Source organism: Protopterus annectens, chromosome 4.part0 (genome assembly GCF_019279795.1).
Source record: "Protopterus annectens isolate FY-2018-M chromosome 4.part0, PAN1.0, whole genome shotgun sequence".
In the NCBI taxonomy this organism is placed as follows: domain Eukaryota; kingdom Metazoa; phylum Chordata; order Ceratodontiformes; family Protopteridae; genus Protopterus; species Protopterus annectens.
Genome location: NC_056733.1, coordinates 848,809,668 through 848,830,310, shown reverse-complemented (window position 1 = coordinate 848,830,310; position 20,643 = coordinate 848,809,668). Strand labels below are relative to the sequence as shown.

General features: G+C 42.0%; 1 protein-coding gene across 7 annotated transcripts in view; it reads right to left on the bottom strand.

The window, feature by feature from the left end:
- ARHGAP44 (Rho GTPase activating protein 44) overlaps positions 1 to 20,643 on the bottom strand; it is a 1,795,121-nt gene that overhangs the window by 951,186 nt on the left and 823,292 nt on the right. For all 7 annotated transcript variants that reach the window (XM_044068802.1, XM_044068796.1, XM_044068800.1 and 4 more), the window contains exon 3: positions 19,148 to 19,252. In XM_044068802.1, coding sequence (XP_043924737.1) covers positions 19,148 to 19,252 — 105 coding nt within the window. The remainder of the gene's footprint in view (positions 1 to 19,147; positions 19,253 to 20,643) is intronic.

Here is a 20,643-nt window from a genome sequence, read left to right as displayed (position 1 = left end):
TTTTATACTGTTGGACTATGTCGATAAATAAATAAAAAAAGATAGATGTGCAAATTGTTAGTTTACTCCTAAATGATTTGTACAGAATGTCAGTTTTATATGCCAAGACTCACTGACTATAATTTAATCCAGTAAAAATGGGAAATAATTTAGAAATAACCAATGGCTGGGTGTGGCTTTCACAGGATTTACCCATTGTTGGCATGATTAAATAAAGCCAACCAGTGGTAAATCCTATGAAACCCACATCCAGGAGTGGCTTACTGCTATTATACAATGGCATCATTTATTACTTTTTCTAAATAATGTCATTGGATAAAATAACTTTAGTGTTCTTTTCACCAGTTTCTGGTGGTATTGAGCAAACAAGATATACAGTGTGTATGTCTTCCATAAATGTGAATGGCTGCAGAGGAGTTTCCTGGGTCTGCAGTTTTTTTGTTTTTTATTGAACTTATGTAACTTCTTTCCATTGCCCCGTAGTCTTGCTCTACATTCATATCTTCCCTGACTGCACTGGTGTTTGCCTTATAACTTGGTCTGTAAAAATGCAAAAGATTCAGACATATGCTGTGGATCTGATGGTATAGGTGGTCCTGGCACTGAAATCCTTGAGTATTCATTCTTTTATTCTAATCCACAAAGCAGTCTATAAAAGTTGGATTTTTTTCTCTGTAGGTTAAATTCTCTGCTTACCGCTGGTGGAGAAAGGGGGTTAACAGAACTTCTGGCAGGGTACAGCAATATTCAACAAACATGCTGACTGATCTGTCCAATCAGCATACTTGTTTTTGAATTTTCAATTACTTTCATGTTCAAAAGGGAAAGGCCAGAGTCGGGCATAGTTTTTTTTTTCTTCTTCTTCTTTTGGCTTTTCCCGGTTAGGGGTCGCCACAGCGGATCACCTGTCCACTCATGATTGGCAGTGGAGTTTTACAGTGTCGAGTTGCCAGCCCGGTGCCCAACCTTCCACAGAAGGCACACACATGCACACACTCACAGCTAGGGCCAATTTAGAGTGTCTAATCCACCTGCAGCATGTCTTTGGGATGTGGGAGGAAACCGGAGAACCCGGAGGAAACCCACGTGACCACAGGGAGGACATGCAGACTCCGCACAAAAGGCACCCCAGCCTAGGATCAAACCAGAGAACCTCTTGCTGTGAGGCAACAATGCTAACCACTGCACCACCATGGTCGCCCAGTTTTTTTTTCTAATATTACTTAAAAAATTAATAGATGGAATGATTTTTCATTTACATGTACCTCTTGCATAAAAAGAAGTGTCAAACCTGTCTGACTTTATCAAGTAACTCTAACAGTCAACTCTGAACAGCACTGAAATCCTTGAGTATTCATTCTTTTATTCTAATCCACAAAGCAGTCTATAAAAGTTGGATTTTTTTCTCTGTAGGTTAAATTCTCTGCTTACCGCTGGTGGAGAAAGGGGGTTAACAGAACTTCTGGCAGGGTACAGCAATATTCAACAAACATGCTGACTGATCTGTCCAATCAGCATACTTGTTTTTGAATTTTCAATTACTTTCATGTTCAAAAGGGAAAGGCCAGAGTCGGGCATAGTTTTTTTTTTCTTCTTCTTTTGGCTTTTCCCGGTTAGGGGTCGCCACAGCGGATCACCTGTCCACTCATGATTGGCAGTGGAGTTTTACAGTGTCGAGTTGCCAGCCTGGTGCCCAACCTTCCACAGAAGGCACACACATGCACACACTCACAGCTAGGGCCAATTTAGAGTGTCTAATCCACCTGCAGCATGTCTTTGGGATGTGGGAGGAAACCGGAGAACCCGGAGGAAACCCACGTGACCACAGGGAGGACATGCAGACTCCGCACAAAAGGCACCCCAGCCTAGGATCAAACCAGAGAACCTCTTGCTGTGAGGCAACAATGCTAACCACTGCACCACCATGGTCGCCCAGTTTTTTTTTCTAATATTACTTAAAAAATTAATAGATGGAATGATTTTTCATTTACATGTACCTCTTGCATAAAAAGAAGTGTCAAACCTGTCTGACTTTATCAAGTAACTCTAACAGTCAACTCTGAACAGGGAAGTACAACTGATCTGACCAAACTTATTTCTGTTTGCAAATGGTGGATTTACAATGGGCACGCTGTTTGGATCATCCAGTAAGAGTACATACTTTTGAATAGAAATGAGCCATTATTGCATAAAGATATTTATCATTCTAAAATGCTCCAGCAGAAGAACTACAACAATATGCATGTATCACATTAAATGGGAGGAGATAAACAATTCAACCAATAAGGAGACTTAAAGGAATCAGAATCAGAGCACTAATGAGTAAAGACAGTCATTTACCTCTGACTACATCACTCTTTTGTTAACAAATCAGTACGAAAGGCCCAAAATATTTATAGACTTCTACACACACAGCAGGATAATGGCTAAAATGACAAGATTGTTACAGAAGAAAATGTTATTCAACGAGTGAAATATATTTGCCTATGCAGAGTACTCAGTGTACAGTGGATATACAAAGTGTACACACCCCTGTTAAAATGCCAGGTTTTTGTGATATAAAATAATGAGACCACAATAAATCATTTCAAAACTTTTTCCACCTTTAATGTGACCTATAACCTGTACAATTCAATTGAAAAACAAACAAATCTGTTAGGGGAAAAAATATAACAAATAAAAAATGTACAATAAGCTGGTTGCATAAGTGTGCACACCCTTAAATTAATACTTTGTTGAAGCACTGTATATATAATTATTAGCCATTAGATGGGTAAGGCCAATCTCTAACCAAATGGGACAGGTTAATTTAAGCACAAAAAGGGAAAGTGACTAGGCTTAAAATGACCCACATGGGCAGCTGGCCTAGTACTTACCTATGAACCTATATACTTTATTTTGATAATAGTTTCTAAGCTGCTGTAACATGTAGTCTTTGATGATGTGCTATTATGGATATGAATGTGACAACCGCAAACGTCAAGATTATCATATCATGTTTCCAAACCACAGGAAACAACAGAAAGAAAAACAAAATTCAGAATGACTTATACATTAGCACAACTCTTTACATCAATATCAGAATAAATGTTTTTCATGTATTTTGTCAATATAATATAGTACAATGTTTCCGAAAATATTTTATTTTGCTGATATTTATGCTTATCAAATAAGACAAAACTACTCGTCCCTGGACTAATGCTTAATCCTGGAATGTTTGCTACTGCTATTACTCTGTAATCCCTTTACTGTTGTAACTCATCAGTAACATTACCAAAACAGATGTAAAGGCAAATCTCTACAGAGTTTGCACTCAGCCATGGGACAGCCAGGCTGGATCCTCGCTATCTTTGATCTAATATGTACCAAAATCCAACCTTTGCCTCCATGATTTTAATAAACATAGTACATAACCTAAATTTGTTATATTATACATAACTTACAAGCCATTTCTAACATGCTTGTAATATAAAGATTCCCAGTTTAAGTTTCATAAATGTTTGTGTAGACAAAGATTCTAACAGCAACCGATTTATTCAACAAAAGATGATTATGCTTATATAGTGTTCAGCCTGGCTTTCACATTTGATCTGCAGTTATTTGTTCTCCCTTATTACGTACATTATCTGCTGAAAATGGATGTTTGCTTGAATAAAGGCTCTTCTACTACCTTATACTTGCATGTGAGTGAGTAAGTGTGACATTTTTGTCACAGCTGTCCATTACTGTAACATTAAAAGACAATGACAATGTCATAAAGAATTATAATTTCAAGCTGCAAGTAAGCTAAACAAGCAGACACACTCTTATGAGTCAAGAGAATGTGGACAGTTAGTTTTTTACACCAAAAAAGCAGTCCAAAGATTAGTTTGAAATAATTTGTATATGTATATCTGTACACACACACACACACACACACACACACACACACACACACACGCACACACACACACACAGATATATACACACAGACACACACACACACACACACACACACACATATATATATATATATATATATATATGGATATATATGGGAGCAGTATGTTTAATCACACATTTGTAACATTGAACATTTAGTTAGGAAGTTTGTTTTGTCAAAATCCTATTCAATTGTAGTATGCTGGGATTTGTGTTGCAGGATTGCTACACAGAGGATTATAACTCACACAAGTATTGGAGAACCAGAGAAATGCTAGCCTTAAAAGTGTCTTGTTTTTTAATGTGGCACCACATAGAATACCCTTCCATTTGCTAATATATGATTTCCCAGTACCAGGTTTCTTTGCCTCCTTTAACACAGCTGATTGTGTCTCCAGGTGTTTCTGCAGTTATCTCCTACTGATGCCTCTAGGCGTCAATATTGCTTGTTCATATTTGCATTAATAATAACAAAACCATGTTACATACAAGGTATCACAAGATTTCTTCTTAAAGCATTCATGATGGCAAACACAAATTTTTTTAATATTTGACCTCTGTCTAATGCAGCTAAAGAGATAGCATCATATGAAAGCTCACACCTAAATGAAAAAAACCCTGCTAGCATTATGTGTCTTGCTAGAATGGTTACTGAGTTATCAATCTGTTTATACAAAATTAAAAAATTAATATTCGCTGCCTTTATTTTTGCTTATAAAATCCACCTTAAAGCACTGAACTTTTACTAAAGTAAAGATTACTTTATCCTGAACAGTTTGCCATTTACATCTAGTTTTCTAGTAGCACTTACGGTTCCAGGGATATGAATATTAGTTTGAAGTGTAAGGTGATAACTTCATTTTTTTAAATGCTGAAGCCACACCCACTGGCAGTTAACAGCACACACTAAAAGAGTTGTACTATTGGGAATGAGTTAATACCTGCTGCATGCCATCACAAAATGGGTGCCTAAAAGGTATTAAACTTCTGTCATCCAGGCAGTCAGTTAAAACTGATTCAAGTTGGGGTACATCAAACAACCCTTGTCTTGTGTGAGTAGGTCCATCTTGTGAGGAAGATTGTGGTAATTGCCCTTTGCCATTTCCATAAGAAAAGAAAACCACTGTGTCAAAAGATTTTTAATACTCTTAACATATACTGGAAGAATCACGCAGCAAAAAAGGTAGGCCAAAAAAGAGTTTATTTTACATGCATGGAGACCTGCCACAAAGTTCTTGGTTGTCAGCAGTCTAATTTCTACACACTTTACATGGGTTTTTATACCCTCTTTTGTGCATACACAGCAGCTGGTTACTAGACAAGGAATTTCAGTCAAGGCTATAAATTCACTCACTGGAGCCTTAGATGGTAAAAAGTCAGATACAAGATAAGTTGGTGCCTACATCAAGGTAACATCTATGCACTCCTCCTTGGTCAGAGGTCAGTCCCAAGATAGGCCTGTGCCTGGACCAAAGTAGCATCTGTGCATTCCTTTCTGGTCAGCAAATTCCTTACAAGAAAAACAACTCATTTTAGCTTATTTCTTTGCACGCAATGCAGTTTCACATTTTAACCCTTCTTATACAGGATACAAAGATGTTGAACACAAAGATTCTTACTACACACTGTTACCTGCATCAGAATGAATACAACAGAGTGGTCTTTAGAGAGTCTTTATGAATCTTCAGAATGATCCTGGATATCCAGTGGAAAGGCATAGAGGAGCCTTCCTATCCATGGGAATGAGAATGGCTCTGTTTTCCATGGCTGCTTTCAGAGTCTTTCAGCAAAATTTTGCCAGCTGATTGCTGTAAATGAAGGAAAACAGCTCTATATGATGTGTCCCTCACAGCTGGATTACATCCTGTAGACCCCTGATTCAATTTCCATTTTTGAGGGCTTTTCCTGGTCCTGCTCAGCTTGTCTGTTACAAAGTTTTGCTCTGGTGGAATGTAAGAAACCTGCACAGTATGATTGCACTGAATTTCTATATCCCGGGCTACATTGGCTACAGGGTGTAAGATCTGAAGTCCTCATGTTTATTTATGTACCACATCATTGTAGTGTTGTCTCCAATCACTTGAAGAGATCATGGAGATTACAGATGATTGAGCAAGTTGAGGGCATTTATTATGGCCAACATCTCTTTGATTTTTATGTGTTTTGGTCTGTCATTTTTGTTCCAAAGACCCATTAACTTTACTCCCACAAATACAGCTCCCCAAGCAAAGTCTGGGCCATCTGTAGTTACGTGTGTAGTGGAGTTGGAAGGGAGAATGGGAGACTTGGATTCAGATACAACAGTGTTCTGCACCAAAGTAGCTGTACTTTTTACAAGTCCCAACACTGGAATTTGAAATGTCATGGAGTATTGATGTTGGGACCATAAAGATTTTTGGCCCAATTGATTCCTTCTCATGTGGAGTCTGGATACAGGAATCCTGAGTAACACAAATGCCATGAATCCTAGAATCCTGAGAAATTCCCTTGCTGAAGTCTTTGACAGAGTGGAGAAACTCAAGGATGGATCTAGATATAGATCTACTTTTTTTTTCCTGTGGGAGAAAAGCACTATGAATGGATGCATCCAGGAGATACCACATGAATGCTATTCTGTGGGATGTTGTTGAATGCCCTCCTTGAAACTTACTCTGCAAAGGAGCTCTTTTACTCTACTAAGAGATTCCTGACACTTCAAAAAATACTGCAAGGATAAGCAAGTCATTTAAAATAAGGACAACTGTGAATATCCTGCACTCTGCAATATGCTATCACTGGAACTAGACACAATGGAGTAGTGGAAAAACATAAAGGGCCATGTAGAGAACTGAAAGTATAATTCTGACACCAAGCTCGCGTTCACCAAAAACTCTCGAGCTAAGCTGCTACCCACAATGCCCTTCTCCCAGTTACCTCAGATCGAGTTTGTATGCAACATATAGAAGAAACAGGAAGACAGAGGCCATCTGTGCGCAGAAACCCTGAAACACCACAAGAACCCAGAAGATCCGCCAGGAGCCTTGGTGGGGAACAGTGGGAGGATGTGATGACTGGAAGAAGATCAACAAATCAGATGGAATGTTATGGTAAGACATAACTTCTTTATCTGACGTTGTTAATCTTCGTCCTATTCATCACTGATGGGACAGAATCCCAAGCTACTTGGAGAACCTGGGTGTCCCTTATGGATGAACATTCCTGAGAACCATTGAGCCGAAGGCCGCTCTTCCCCTGGAGACCAGATCCAATTTGTAATGCTTGATGAAGGTATGGGGTTTAGCCCAAATGGCTGCTGCACAGATGTCATCCATGGAAGCCCTGGAGTGGAAGGCAACAGAAGCTGCGATAACCCTAGTTGAGTGAGCTTTGATTTGAGCAGGCTTGGGTTCATTCGTAAGAAAATATGAGAAGGTAATGCAATCTCTGAGTCATTTTGACAAAGTAACTTTAGATACAGCGCACCCAACTCTGGGACCAGAAAATGAAATGAAAAGTTGGTCCGACTTTTGAAAGGACTTAGTTCTGTCCAAGCAGAAATGCAGTTGTCTATGAACATCCAATAAATGCAGGCGATATTCTCCCTTGTTTAAATAATTTGGAAAAAATACAGGGAGCTCAATGGACTGGCTAATAGAGAAGTCGGAGTCCACCTTGGGGAGAAAAGATGGATTAGTACGAAGTGATACTCTGTCCTTATGGAAAATCAGGTACGGGCTCTTGATGCATAAGGCTTGTAACTCAGATATCCATCTGGCTGAAGTGACCGCCACCAAAAACAAAGATTTCCATGACAGAAATTTCAGATCACATGTCGCAGCTGGCTCAAAGGGGGGTAGAGAGAGAGAGACTGGAGATCCCGGGAGAGATTCCATGCCTCTACAGGCTGCCTAATAGGAGGTCTCTTATGAAAAAATCCCTTGAGAAAAGTCTTGCAAAGTCGGGTGGAAATAAGAGGGACTCCATCTGACCCATTATGGAAATTGGAAATAGCTGCTAAATGGACTTGAATGGTGGAAACTGATGCCCCATTGTCAAACAACTCAGAAAGATAGTGCAGCTGTAGGGGTTGAAAAAGGATTTAGCATCCAATTATGTGATCAGATAGTGAATCTTTTCCATTTGTCTCTGTAAAGTTTTCTGGTGGATGGTTTATGGGAGACCAGAATAATATCTCGGACAGATGAGGAATGTGTTTCCTGCCTGGCAACTAGAGGAAGTGGAGAAGCCAAGCTATCAGCTTGAGAGTGGATAGATTTGGGGGAGTCAGCCCTTGTGGGTGAGATATTAGGTACTGAAGAGTGTCCAGGATCCAAGGAGGTTGTAACAGGTGAGGTTGGAGGAAGGGAAACCACACTTGATGAGCCCAGAAACGGGAAATGAGGATTACTTTGCATCTCAACTGAATAGCTTTCCTTAGAAATAGAAGTATCAGAGGTAATGGAGGATATGCATAGAGGAGACCTGTGGGCCAATTGAGAGTCAAAGCGTCTCTCTGTAACTCCCCATCTGGGGGAAAGAGGGCAAAGTAGCTGCTGCATTTTTTGTTTGAGGGGGAAGCGAAAAGATCGCAGCAAGGCTGGCCCCAATGGCTGAAGATTTCTGCCATCACATTCGGGTTGAGAGACCACTTGTGTGGACAGAGGATGCATCTGCTCAGCCTGTCCGCACTCACGTTGGAGCTCCCCGGGATATGCGTTGCGACTAGAAAGCGGTTGGAAGCTATCACCCAATGCCAAATTATCATAGTCTCGCAGCATAGGGGGTAGAATTTGGTCCCTCCCTGTTTGTTTATGTACCAGATGATGGACATATTGTTTGACTGGATTGCAATCATTCCTGACGGAAGGAGCAGATGAAGTGCCTGTAACGCTAACAGCACTCCAGGACATTGATATACAAGTTGACCTCTAGGCTGGACCACATGCCTTGGACTGTCTTTCCCTGGAAGTGCCCCCCCCACCCTATCAGGGAAGCATCCGTGGTCACCATGGCGTTGGGTTGGGGAGTCTGGAAGGGACGACACCAAAGATTTTCACCTGTTTTCATCCACCAGAGGAGATCTTGTTTGCAGGAGTTGGTGATGAGGATCTGTGAGCTCAGGGGATGAAGACTGAATACCCACTGGGACAAAAGGAGCCATTGTAGTAGTCTCATATGTAATCTGGCTAGGGGAACAGCCTGTAGAACTTCCCTTGCAGACACCTTCCTTCGACAGAGTATCACTTGTACTTGTAACCTTAATTTCTGAAGTCTATGAGGAGGAAGAGAGACTTGGCTTGTTTGAGTGTTGAGTACTGCCCCTATAAATTCCAATTGCTGGGTGGGATGAAGGTTTGATTTTTCCCAGTGTATGGTGATGCCTAGGAACTCCGCTAGTGCTAGAATGTAGTGAAGGGCCCTGACCAGTAGGTGCTTGGTGGGGGTGGAGAGGAGCCAATCATCTAGATACAAAAACACCTGGAATCCCTAAAGTCTCAGATGAGCTGTCACCACTGCTAGGCATTTTGTGAACACTTTGGGGGCCATCGGGAGACCGAATGGCAGGGCTCTGAATTGGTAATGATTGGCTCCCAGCCGGAAGTGAAGGAGACTCCTGGAGCACTTGTCCATTTTGATGTGGTAATACTCATGCCGGAGGTCTATCGAGCACATCCACACACCCTCCAGAAGAAATGGGACAATGGATTGTATCGTGACTATGCGGAATTCGGTCTGAACTACTGACTTGTTTAGTTGTCTGAGATCCAGAATAGGTCTCCAGTCTCTGGTCTTTTTTGGCACGAAAAAGAATCTTGAGTAAAACCCAGATCCGCACTGGTCTGGGGGGACTTGTTGGATGACTCGTTTTATACACAGCTTTGCTATTTCTGAAGCTGCCTCTTCCCTTTGACTGGGTGGAACATCAGGAAGGGATTTTGGGGGTCTTGGATAAGAGATTAGAGAGGTGTAGTAACCTCTGGAAATTATTCTCTGCACCCACTGATCATTTGTAATAGAGTTTCAGGCAGCTTGGTGCAGAGAGAAACGAGCCCCGACTGCTTCCAGAGGAAAGCAACTGGGCAACCCTTCAGGAGCACTGATATGGTCATCCAGAGAAAGAATCCCTGGAGTCCTGATTTCAGGGACCCTCTCTGCCTCAAAAGGTGCGTCTTCCATTATTGGAACCCCGTCTGCCTCTGGATGAGTCCTCACCACGTGTGCTATGGAAAGGACCTTGAGATTTTTTGTGTCACATCTTTCCACTCCTCTGGTTCCTGGAAAAGGAGCGCTGAGGCTTGGAAAAATGTAGGCCAATGGCAGACAAGGTTTTTCCATCCTGCTCGCACCTGGCTAATGTGATCTCCACTTTAGAACTGAATAAAGCTGATGGTTTGATAGGGGCATTTAAACAGGAAGACCTGAAGGAGTCCGTGATGTCACAAATGTGCATCCAGGCATGGCATCTCATAACTACACCTGCACCCACAGCTCTAGCTGTGCCTTCAGTTGCATGGGACAGCAACCTCATGGACGAGTTGGAAATTGGCTCAAGGGTGGAAAGTTGGGAAGCAACTTTGTCATGTACCATGTCCAGAACTTGACCCATGATGGTTCCAGAGAATTCAGTGATGAGATCTCTTTGGAGCCACGTAAAATGCGCCAAAAAGTTCAGAGACCTAACAGTAAAGGTTGCTGAAGCAAAAACTCGCTTCCCTAATCTGTCCACCGCCTGGGAGTCTCTGTTGGGTGGGTGAACAGCAGGACTTTCCTCCGCAAGGTCCTTTATTGTGGCAGCCGCCACCACCATAGTGTCTAATGGCAAGCTTCTAGACCAATGGGGCTGATCCTATGGAGGGGAGAGAATTTTGTTTGATCTCCGGGGAATGGCCTCGATGGTATCAGGGTTCTTCCATGCCCACTACATGAGGAGCTTGACTAACTCATCAGCAGGAGGGGTCACCCAAGAAGTAGAGGGACGAGAGTGGAAGGCCTGCAGGAATATGGATTTCTCTGAGGAAGAGTTGGAGCGCTTCCAGTCACCCCTCTGCCTCAAAATTTCCAGGATGTCTCCAAAGGAGGTGACCATGGGGACCCTTCCTCATCATCGTAGTCCATATCCTTGGTAAGGGACTCCTCTGGGGAGTCCATGTGTTTCCTCTTACACATCCATTTCTGAGGGAGTTCTTCAGTGGGAGCATCTGAAGAAGGCTCAGAAAGAGGGTTACCCTGTACAGGGACTTCTTAAGGCTTGCACTCTTGCTGTCCTGGGAGTGGGGTGGCCTGTGATAGCTGCAACTCAGAAGGAGCAGGGGGAAGGTTGGATGTAGGAGGATTGCTTCCTGAAAAAAAGTACCCTCTCCATCATCCAGATGGCAGGCCCACCTAAAGAGGAATGGGAGCCCAGAACCGAGGAAGACAATCTTGGAACTGGAGTCACACCCTGCTCCACATGGCCTGCTCCTAGGGACAAGAGCCTCAAGCAAAGCTGGGGCGGGAGCCACCCTTGGGTCTGAAGAAGGAGCCAGCGAAACAACTGGAGCCATACCTGGAATCAAGGTTTCCGCCACCCAAGCATGAGATTGAGGAAGCGTTGGTTCCGAACGAAATAACACACAAAGGGGCCTTGGAGCCTCAGACAAGGTCATTGTCGGCGCCAAGGAAAGGAGCCCTCCTGCAGACATCGGAGCTATGGGCCTCGGAACCAAAGGGTCCAAAGGAGGAGAATATGAGGGAGTCGCAGGAGCAATGGACCCAAAACCAGTGGGTTGAGTTCTAGGAAAATTTGTAATCCCCCTGGCTGTCAGCAGCTGATCAAAGAGGCGCAGCACATCCAACCCAGATAGGCTCCTGGTGGACCTTACTGACACACCTGATGGGGAGTCAGGTTGGTCCAAAAAGGGGCTGAAGGCTTGTCCAGCAAATGGATCCAAGGACGGGGAGTACCGGGTTTTGAAACAGGCAAAAGGGGGATTATCGGTGCTGAGAGCGGGCCTGAAGCCGAAGCAATAGCCAGGGTGGAAGTCATTATCGGTTCCGAAGAGGTCATCGGTACCAATGATCTCAGAACAGAGATGGGGGACGTCAGTGCTGAGGTAATGGCAGGCAATATGGTCGGAGCCGAAACCACGGTAGGAACTGTAACAGTTGGTGCCCGGAGCAGCGCCAATGAGGAAGTCATGACAATCTCTGTAGGGGCCACTGGAGTCGAGCTCTGAGCCGAGGTGGTTGGAACAGAGTAGGCAATTCTCTGCTCCATAGAAGTCCTATGGGCCTTATGCTTATGAGGCTTGGCCCTATCACCGTCCGGTGAAGACGGATCAGAAAGTACAGTTGTGTACACTTACCATAAATGTAGATGTTCGAGTGTATTCACTGTTGCAGTCATTACATTTGGGTAATCTGCTGGCAGGTTGCCCTCAGTTGGCCTGAATAACAAAGTCTTGGGTCCTGCATCGGTTGCTGTCTTCTCTTCCATGACGTCAGGTCGTCAGGGGTATAAAACATGCAGCCGACACCATTTTATCCAGTTTTTCTTGCCCCAGATGTCAGGTGCCCCCCAAATGGGGAGCAAAAATATATATATAGATATAAATAAACAGAAATATATGTAAATGCACTTTAGCAACATAAATTTTACCTTCATCTAAAAGCAAATACACCATAAAGGCTTTAGTATATAGTGAAGGAAAGAAAAGGTATAGAAAAGGGGGATGGTGGGTGGGTAACCCAGACTGCAACAGTGAATACAATCTACATTTATGGTAAGTGTACACAACTGTACTATGTTTTTCGTGTTTCACTGTTGCAGTCATTACATTTGGGTAGAATCCCAAAGTTATGAATGGGAGAATGGAACTAAACAGCATTAGGAGTGGCTATAAGATCCTGCAGAACTGCAGTGGCAAAGCCTGCCCTGGATAAGGAAAAGAGAGGCAAATGATAATGCTTTGTGAAGGTATGAACAGAGCTCCAAGTAGCAGCCTCTAGAATGTCTTTGGTTGGAACCCCTCTGAGAAAAGCTGCTGAGGTAGAGGCAGCCCTGGTGGAATGTGACCTGATCCCCTTGGGCACAGGTTTACCATGGTGCAAGTAGCAGAAACGAATGCAGTGGCTAATCCACTTTGAAATAGTCTGCTTTGATATAGCCTTCCCCTCTGACCCTACAGCAAATGCTACCAGTAGTTGCTCAGACTTTCTTAGAGATTTGGTCCTGTTTAAGTAGAATCTTAGTTGTCTGTGTACGTCCAATGAATGCAGAATCTGCTCCCCCTTGTTCTGTGGATTCGGGTAAAATGTTGGCAGGTGAATTGTTCGGTTAAGAGCCACACTGGATACCACCTTAGGCATAAAAGAAGGATTGGTCCTGAGGGACAACCTGTCTGGGTAAAATGTAATAAAAGGCTCCACAGCCATGTGAGCCTGTAGTTCTGAAACCCTTCTTGCTGAAGTGACTGCCAAGAGAAAGGCTGTTTTCCAAGATAGAAATTTTATATCCGCAGTAGCTGCTGGTTCAAAAGGAGGCAGGGTGAGTTTTTCCAGCAGAAAATTGAGGTCCTATGCAGGAGTTGGTGATCTTCTGGGAGGCCTTAAATTTTTGGCCGCTCTAAGATACTGTTTAAGCAGAGGATGAGAAAAGAGGGGAGGCTCTGTGTTGTAATGAGCCAAGATGGCAGAGGCATGGATTTTTATTGAAGAAAAAGATAGGCCCTTGTCAAGCATCTCAGTCAAATATTGTAAAATCTGAGGAATATTGGGCTTTGTTGTGTCTGTTCCTTGTGCTTGGTTCCAAGCACAGAATCACTTCCATTTATCAGCATAAGATTTTCTAGTACTAGGCCTTCTGGCTTCCAAAATGACATCCATCACAGATTTACTGAGAGGTGTTGTTTGAATAATTAAATTATCAGCCATGCTGCAAGATTCAGAGTTTGGAGCTGAGTTTGCAGAATTTGATTGTTCTGCTGAGACAGTAGGTGAGGTATTTGAGGCAAGTACCAAGGAGGAAGTTGAGACATATTCCTTAGAAGTGTGTATCAGTGCTGGCGAGGCCAGTCTGGAGCAACTAGGATCATTTTTGTTTTTTCCTGTCCGACTTTTAGTAAGACCTTGGAGAGTAGAGGCAGAGGGGAAAAGGCATAGACTGACAGGTTTTTCCAACTGAAGGATAGGGCATCCACTTTCCATGCCTTTTTGTGATTAGTTCTTGTGCAGAATTTGTCCAACTGATAATTTTGGGGAGAAGCAAATAATCTATGTCTGGGCACCCCATTTCTGTGTTAACATGCTGAAGATTTGTGGATCCAGTTTCCATTCGTGTGGGTCCATAAGATTTCTGCTTAGGTCGTCTGCCAGAGTATTTTGTTTTCCTGGCAGGTATTGAGGTTGAAGATGCATTTGGTAAGTCAAAGCTCTGTTCCATAATGCCATGGCTAGTCTGCAAAGGGGGTAGGAATGTGTACCCCCCCTGCTTGTTTATGTACCACATAACTGTGGTGTTGTCCGTCTTTATCAGTAGTTGTCCTGGATGAAGTAAGTCCTTAAAGGCTGTCAGAGCATTCTGAACAGCTAGCATCTCTTTCTGGTTGATATGCAGATGCATTTGTTTTGGGCTTCATTTGCCCTGAATGCATCTCCCTGCCAGGTGGGCCCCCCAAGCATAGTCTGATGCATCTGTAGTTAGGGTTTGTGTGGCAGGGGGGTAGAGTAAATGACAGTACCTTGTTTTGGTGACATGTCTCTGCCCACCAAAAAAACTCCTGTTGTAGGCAGGGAATGAGAGGAACCATTGTTTCCAGATTGTGACAATGTTGACTCCATAAACATTTTAGGTACCACTGAAGTTTCCTCATATGCAGTCTCACATATGGAATTAGTAGAATGCAGGATGTCATGAACCCCTAAGCCTGCAGAATCTGTCTTGCAGATAACTGGGTTTTTGTTGCCATTTGTTTGAAGTATGTTGTCAGTTGCCTTTGTTTGTCTGGCATAAGATAAGCCATCTGGGCAGTTGTATTCAAGCTTGCACCCAGGAATGTAATTACTTGAGAGGGTACCAGTTGGGATTCATTTTCATTTATTGTGTACCCTAGGCATGTTAGAAGCCAGGCATGCCTTCTAACCACAGATCCAGTAACTGCGGCCCTGCAAGAGGCCTCCAAGGAATCAAAACCACATTGCAAAGTATGCTTTCCAACCTGTTCTGCTGAATGCAATAATTCCTGTAACTCTTTATTTTCCACACAATCAGAAATCAACATAATTTTGTGTTTCAGTAAGCCCATAACATGCTGTTGATATTTAAGCATATGAAACTGGCACTTTAAGGCCCTGATAGCCAAGGTAGCAGACGTATAAACCTTCTTTCCCCATCTATCCAGCGCCCTGGAATCTCTATCAGAGGGAGTAGGAATTTTGGCTGTAGAGGCCTTTACACCCGTGAGACCCTGTGAAATAGTCTCAGGATCAGCAGCAGGATTTTTGAATCAGGAACCCTGTAATATCTGTCTGGCTTACTAGGAGCCAGAGGTAGGGAATCAGGAGCCATGCTTGATTCTGAAAACACATCATCAACAATGTCTAATACAGGAGGTATTGCCAAAGGCCTATGCTGAGGAAGAAGAAGAAAATCCCTAAGCCTCTTTATTGATTCAGAGAAGTCCTGACTCTCCCAGTGAAAATGTTCCCTTAAGGTATGCAAAGTCTCTCCAAAAGAGTAATCCTCAGGAGGAAATGCAGATGGGATGGATTTCTCTGCATCAGAATCCTCATAGGGTGGAATAGAAAATTCCTGATCAGAAGAGGAATCAGAAGAAATGGAAACCTGATCTGAAGATTCATAATCAGTGCCTTGGCTAGGCCTCTTAGCAGGGGGGTGGTGGGAACCCCTGATCAAGGTAATTAAGTCCTCAGCCATTTTGATCATCTGTTTCTTAGGCATAGGGGCCTGAGCACGTGGCTCATGCGTCGGTTTTTTAGACATAGAAGATGTTTTTGACCTTGTTTTTGAGGCTGGCGTCGGTTTAATATAAAAATGTTGAGGCCTGAAAACACCCTCAGAAGCCAGTGCCTGCTCAGCAGCTCTGGACCCATCCAAGGGAGAGACATCCGCGGGTTCAATACTATGAAAATCTCGCTGCATACCGGACTCTGAATGGGTCTCGGTAGAGGCCTACGCCTCAAAAGTAACGGGTATCAGGGGCTGCGAAAGCGTCTCTATGAGTACCGGTGACTGGCTTAGCAGAAGCTTTGTCATCGGTTTTGGACCTCGACAGTCTGTCTCTGTCTTTTTCTTTGCGTTTTTTATGAACCCCGATAGCCGGATTGCTAACCGATGACATTTCAGGATAATTAAATGTTGATCCAAAATATTTAGAAGCAAAACTATACTGGTGCTTAATAGTGCATTGCTTAAATCTAGCACAAAACTGACAGCAAGGCTCATTATGATCTGGGCCTAGGCAAGGAATACAGTACAAATGAAAATCCTTATGAGGTATTTGCTTCCCACAAGTAATGCAATTATTAACTTTTACTAACATCGGTAAGGAGCAAGAAAAAGTTGCCCCAACGGGGTACTTTGCTTTAGTTTGAAGACTTCGGTTCTGAAATTCGAATGCGAAAATTTCAGGAGTCGGCCGACCGGCACTTGCAAACTGCTTCTGCTTCGGGCACCGCACGGCAAGAAAGACTGAATAAAATGGCGTTGGCTGCATGTTTTATACCCCTGATGACCTGACGTCATGGAAGAGGAGACAGCAACCGACGCAGGACCCAAGACTTTGTTATTCAGGCCGACTGAGAGCAACCTGCCAGCAGATTACCCAAATGTACTGACTGCAACAGTGAAACACGAAGAACATCGAGGACTTTTTTTGTCCATAGATGGAGGGGTTGAGACCTCCGATGCAGAAATAGCATCAGAAAAAGGAGAAGGAAGCAGGCCTTTGAGAATTAGTTTATTCTGTCTTTCCTTCAGTGTCCACTGACTGAAACTGGCACAAGTGTCACAGGGAGGTTTCACAGATAAGTGTGGAACCCCCAAACAATATACACATTCCTCATGTAGATCACTATTCGGGAGTGGAAGAGCAATGCTTAAAACCCGAAGTCCCTTTCTTTTCAGACATACCACAACAGAACAACACAACTAACCAGAGTAAGGAAAGAGAGAGGGGAAATACCAACAATGGTATTCAGAATGCCACAAGGGTATAAAGGGCGTTTACCAATGATGGCACAAGAAAAGAGATACCCGTGGGTATTGCTGAATAAGATATCAAGAAATAGAATTGTTTGAGATGAAAAAACTCACAAAATACTATAATTTTTGAAAAAACGCAATACTTAGCTGGAGAGCTTGGTGAAATGCTGCTATATGGCTGCGTGGCAAATGAGATCTGAGGTAACTGGGAGAAGGGCAATGCGGGTAGCAGCTTAGCTCGTGAGTTTTTGGTGCACGCGAGATTGGTATTAGGCCGACTCGGTTCCAAGGGCTCGGAACCGAATCCATCAGTGATGAATAGGAAGAAGATTAACAACTTCAGATCAGTGGTTTCTTAGACCATTTGCCAACCTCACTTTGAGATCAGTACTTTGTGGTGCTAGCTGGTTGAGAGTAGCTGTACTCTTATTAAACTACTGCATGCATACAAACACGCACGCATGCACGCACACACATACCCACAATAAACAGGAGAGACTACAAATACCTTTAAATGCTATAAGTCTACAAACCTTTTTTTGCATTATAGTAGTTACTACTAACAGCTAGACTCAGCTTAGCATTAAAAACATTACTAGCTACTATACAATTTTAGAAAATAAGTAAACTAAAATATGAAAACTAATGGTAATTTTAGCTGAATTTCTTTCTCTTTTTTATATTAAGATGCCATCAACTCAACAACAAAAGATAGCAGTACCTTTATATCAGTAAGTAATGAATAGCCACACATTTTTAAAATAAAAGGCAGTATTCTTTACAAAGAAAAAAATAAGTAATACAGCTTAGGACACCATATGCATATGATGTAGTTATGTACATAGAAAATATAAAATAAAGTATTTCAATTGATAGGTGAATCACAGAAAAACAGTAAACAACTAGCTAAATATTCCCTAATTAATTTCTTGCTAAATCAATTACTAAGCTGTGTTTATCACTGTTTACAAAGTGCAAACTATAACAGACAAAACCATTAACAAAAATGAACTTACTCTTTTAGGAAGCAGTAGTCTTGAGACAAGCATGTCTAAGACACAACAATCATGGTTAAGCAGGGTTCATGCGAATTGGGCATTAGGAAGTATGTCATGTCACCTGACCTCTGGAGGGATGTATTCACGACAGATCCTCTCTAGGACACAAATGACCTCTGGAGAGATGCTTTCAGGACTGGTTTTGAATGGGACATAAACACTCAGCATAGTAACAATTAAGCAGATCCCCCTTTAAATGTTTATGGTACTTTTCATGACCTGTCATTCAAAATTCAAACAGTAGACCTCACGTGAATGATGTAATGCTTTAAGTAACTGGAAAAGACTATGTAGCTATGTGACTTAATGTCTTAAGTGATAGAAAGCAGTTCACTGATCTGTGGCTGAATGAGAGAGAGAGAGAGAGTGAGTGAGTGTGTGTGTGTGTGTGTGTGTGTGTGTGTGTGTGTGTGTGTGTGTGTGTGTGTGTCTGTTTCCTTCTTCCACAAAAAGTTACTGTTTATTTTGTAATATACTCTGTGCAATTAATTACAACTCCACAGCAAAACAATTACTCTTGTGCAATCTTATTCACATATTTCTCCGCATTATGTGTTTTACAAATCGAGTGAATTTTATGAAAAATTGCAACTAATTTCTTTTTTTGTTGCATTCTTAGTAAAATTGTTGCATACAGTCAACACAGCATAAAACATTTTGATTTTTGCCACAGAAGCTTTCTTACATGCATACAAATTTTGCTGACTATCCTCGTTGTAAAATTAGAATATGTAAAATATAAATATCAGAGTTATGGTGCCTATTAGCTGCTGTTTGTCTTGTTCTAAAATAGCATTAGTGAGGTTCATACATTTTTTAAGACCATGATGCACCAGCTCTTTCTGATGTCATCTACTACAGCTCAGCTTGCAAAGGACTACCACACCACGGCTAAATACAAACATTTCTTAGTTTTCTCCATATATACATACTTCTTTTTTCTAACATTTTGACTTCAAACAGAGATGTATAAAACAAACCCACTTACTGATCGTTTGTCGACATCTGTCCCTTGCTGCCCTTGGAGACATGCTGTTAATTTCTTGTGAGTACTATGAGACACTTGCTTTACTAGCTCCAGACGTTTCTCCACCTGTAGAAAAAAAAAAATAGTTGACATCTGAAGGATTTTTATTTACATGTGATAACATACATATGACAAGCATGTGACAAGCAAATATACAGATACACATTTCCTGGTCTTGTTGGGCAACATAACTTCAGGATCTGAAAATTTGTTCTTGGTTTTACACCAGTCACCCAGAAAAACAACATCATCCCTACTTATGTTGATTTGTTATTACTTTAGTAAATAAAAACAAAATCTTACAGTAGTTACTCTCCTCAAACTGTAGACAGATTTAAATAACTGTCAAGTATCTTCCTTACAGTACATGGGCCTTTCAGGTTAGGTGTTACATTTATACCTCTTGTGAAAGCTTTTAGTCATCTTCTGTGTATTTCATGGGGTAATGGGTGGTGGAGTGTTATGCCAGTATTAGATGCAAAAAATGCTTTAATTCCTGGAATTCAAGAATGTTTAAGAACAAAAATGCAAACTCCTTTTCTGAAGCACACAGTCTGTTGGTAAATCTACTTGAATAAAACTATTCCCCTAGATGTCCAGACTATCCAATGGTTCAAATCTTATCTGAGTGGTAGACAACAGGCTGTACTATGGCAGAACAAACTATTTTCCCTTCTACCTATCACCCTTGGGGTCTCTCAGGGCTCTATATTAGGACCCTTATTATTTTCTATCTTTATTAATGACCTGTACACAGTCATCCCAACAGCCACCTGCATTCAATATGCAGATGACTCCACTATGATTTGTTCTGCCATCTCCCCTTTAAGTTTGCAGACTCTATCCCAAAATGTTTTTAGTACTGTCAAAAATTGGCTCCGTAATCGGTCTCCTATTAAATCCTAACATAATGAAGCTACTGCTTTTCTCTTCCACTCTAACTTTTACTATAAAATCTAACAATGACACTGTCATTGTCCCAGATCCCCGTACCAAACTCTTAGGTACAACAGTTAATTATAACCTCAAGGCTGATATGCACATTAATCAAACTATTAAAAAAGTTAATAAAAAACTTGGCTCACTATACAATATCAAACCTTTTCTCACTCCACTAGCTAGGACGGTAATTGCCTGTACACATCTACTTTCCACCCTCCTTTATGCATCCCCTCTCTTCACGAACTTGAGCAAGTCTGACCTTAATAAACTCGCTAGCTGCTTTAATCATATTGCTAGATTTGCCACTGGAGCAGCATACAGAACACACCACTGTCTGAACCTAAAGAATCTAGGGTGGCTAGAATTGCCTATCCAACTTCAGTACAATCAGCTAATAATAGCACATAAAATTCTCTACCAACCTAAAAACACACCCATACTTAGAAAAATTATCACCCCTTACAGCAACCTCAAGACGCTTTGGTCAAGCAACCAATTATTAGTCCAAACCCTCA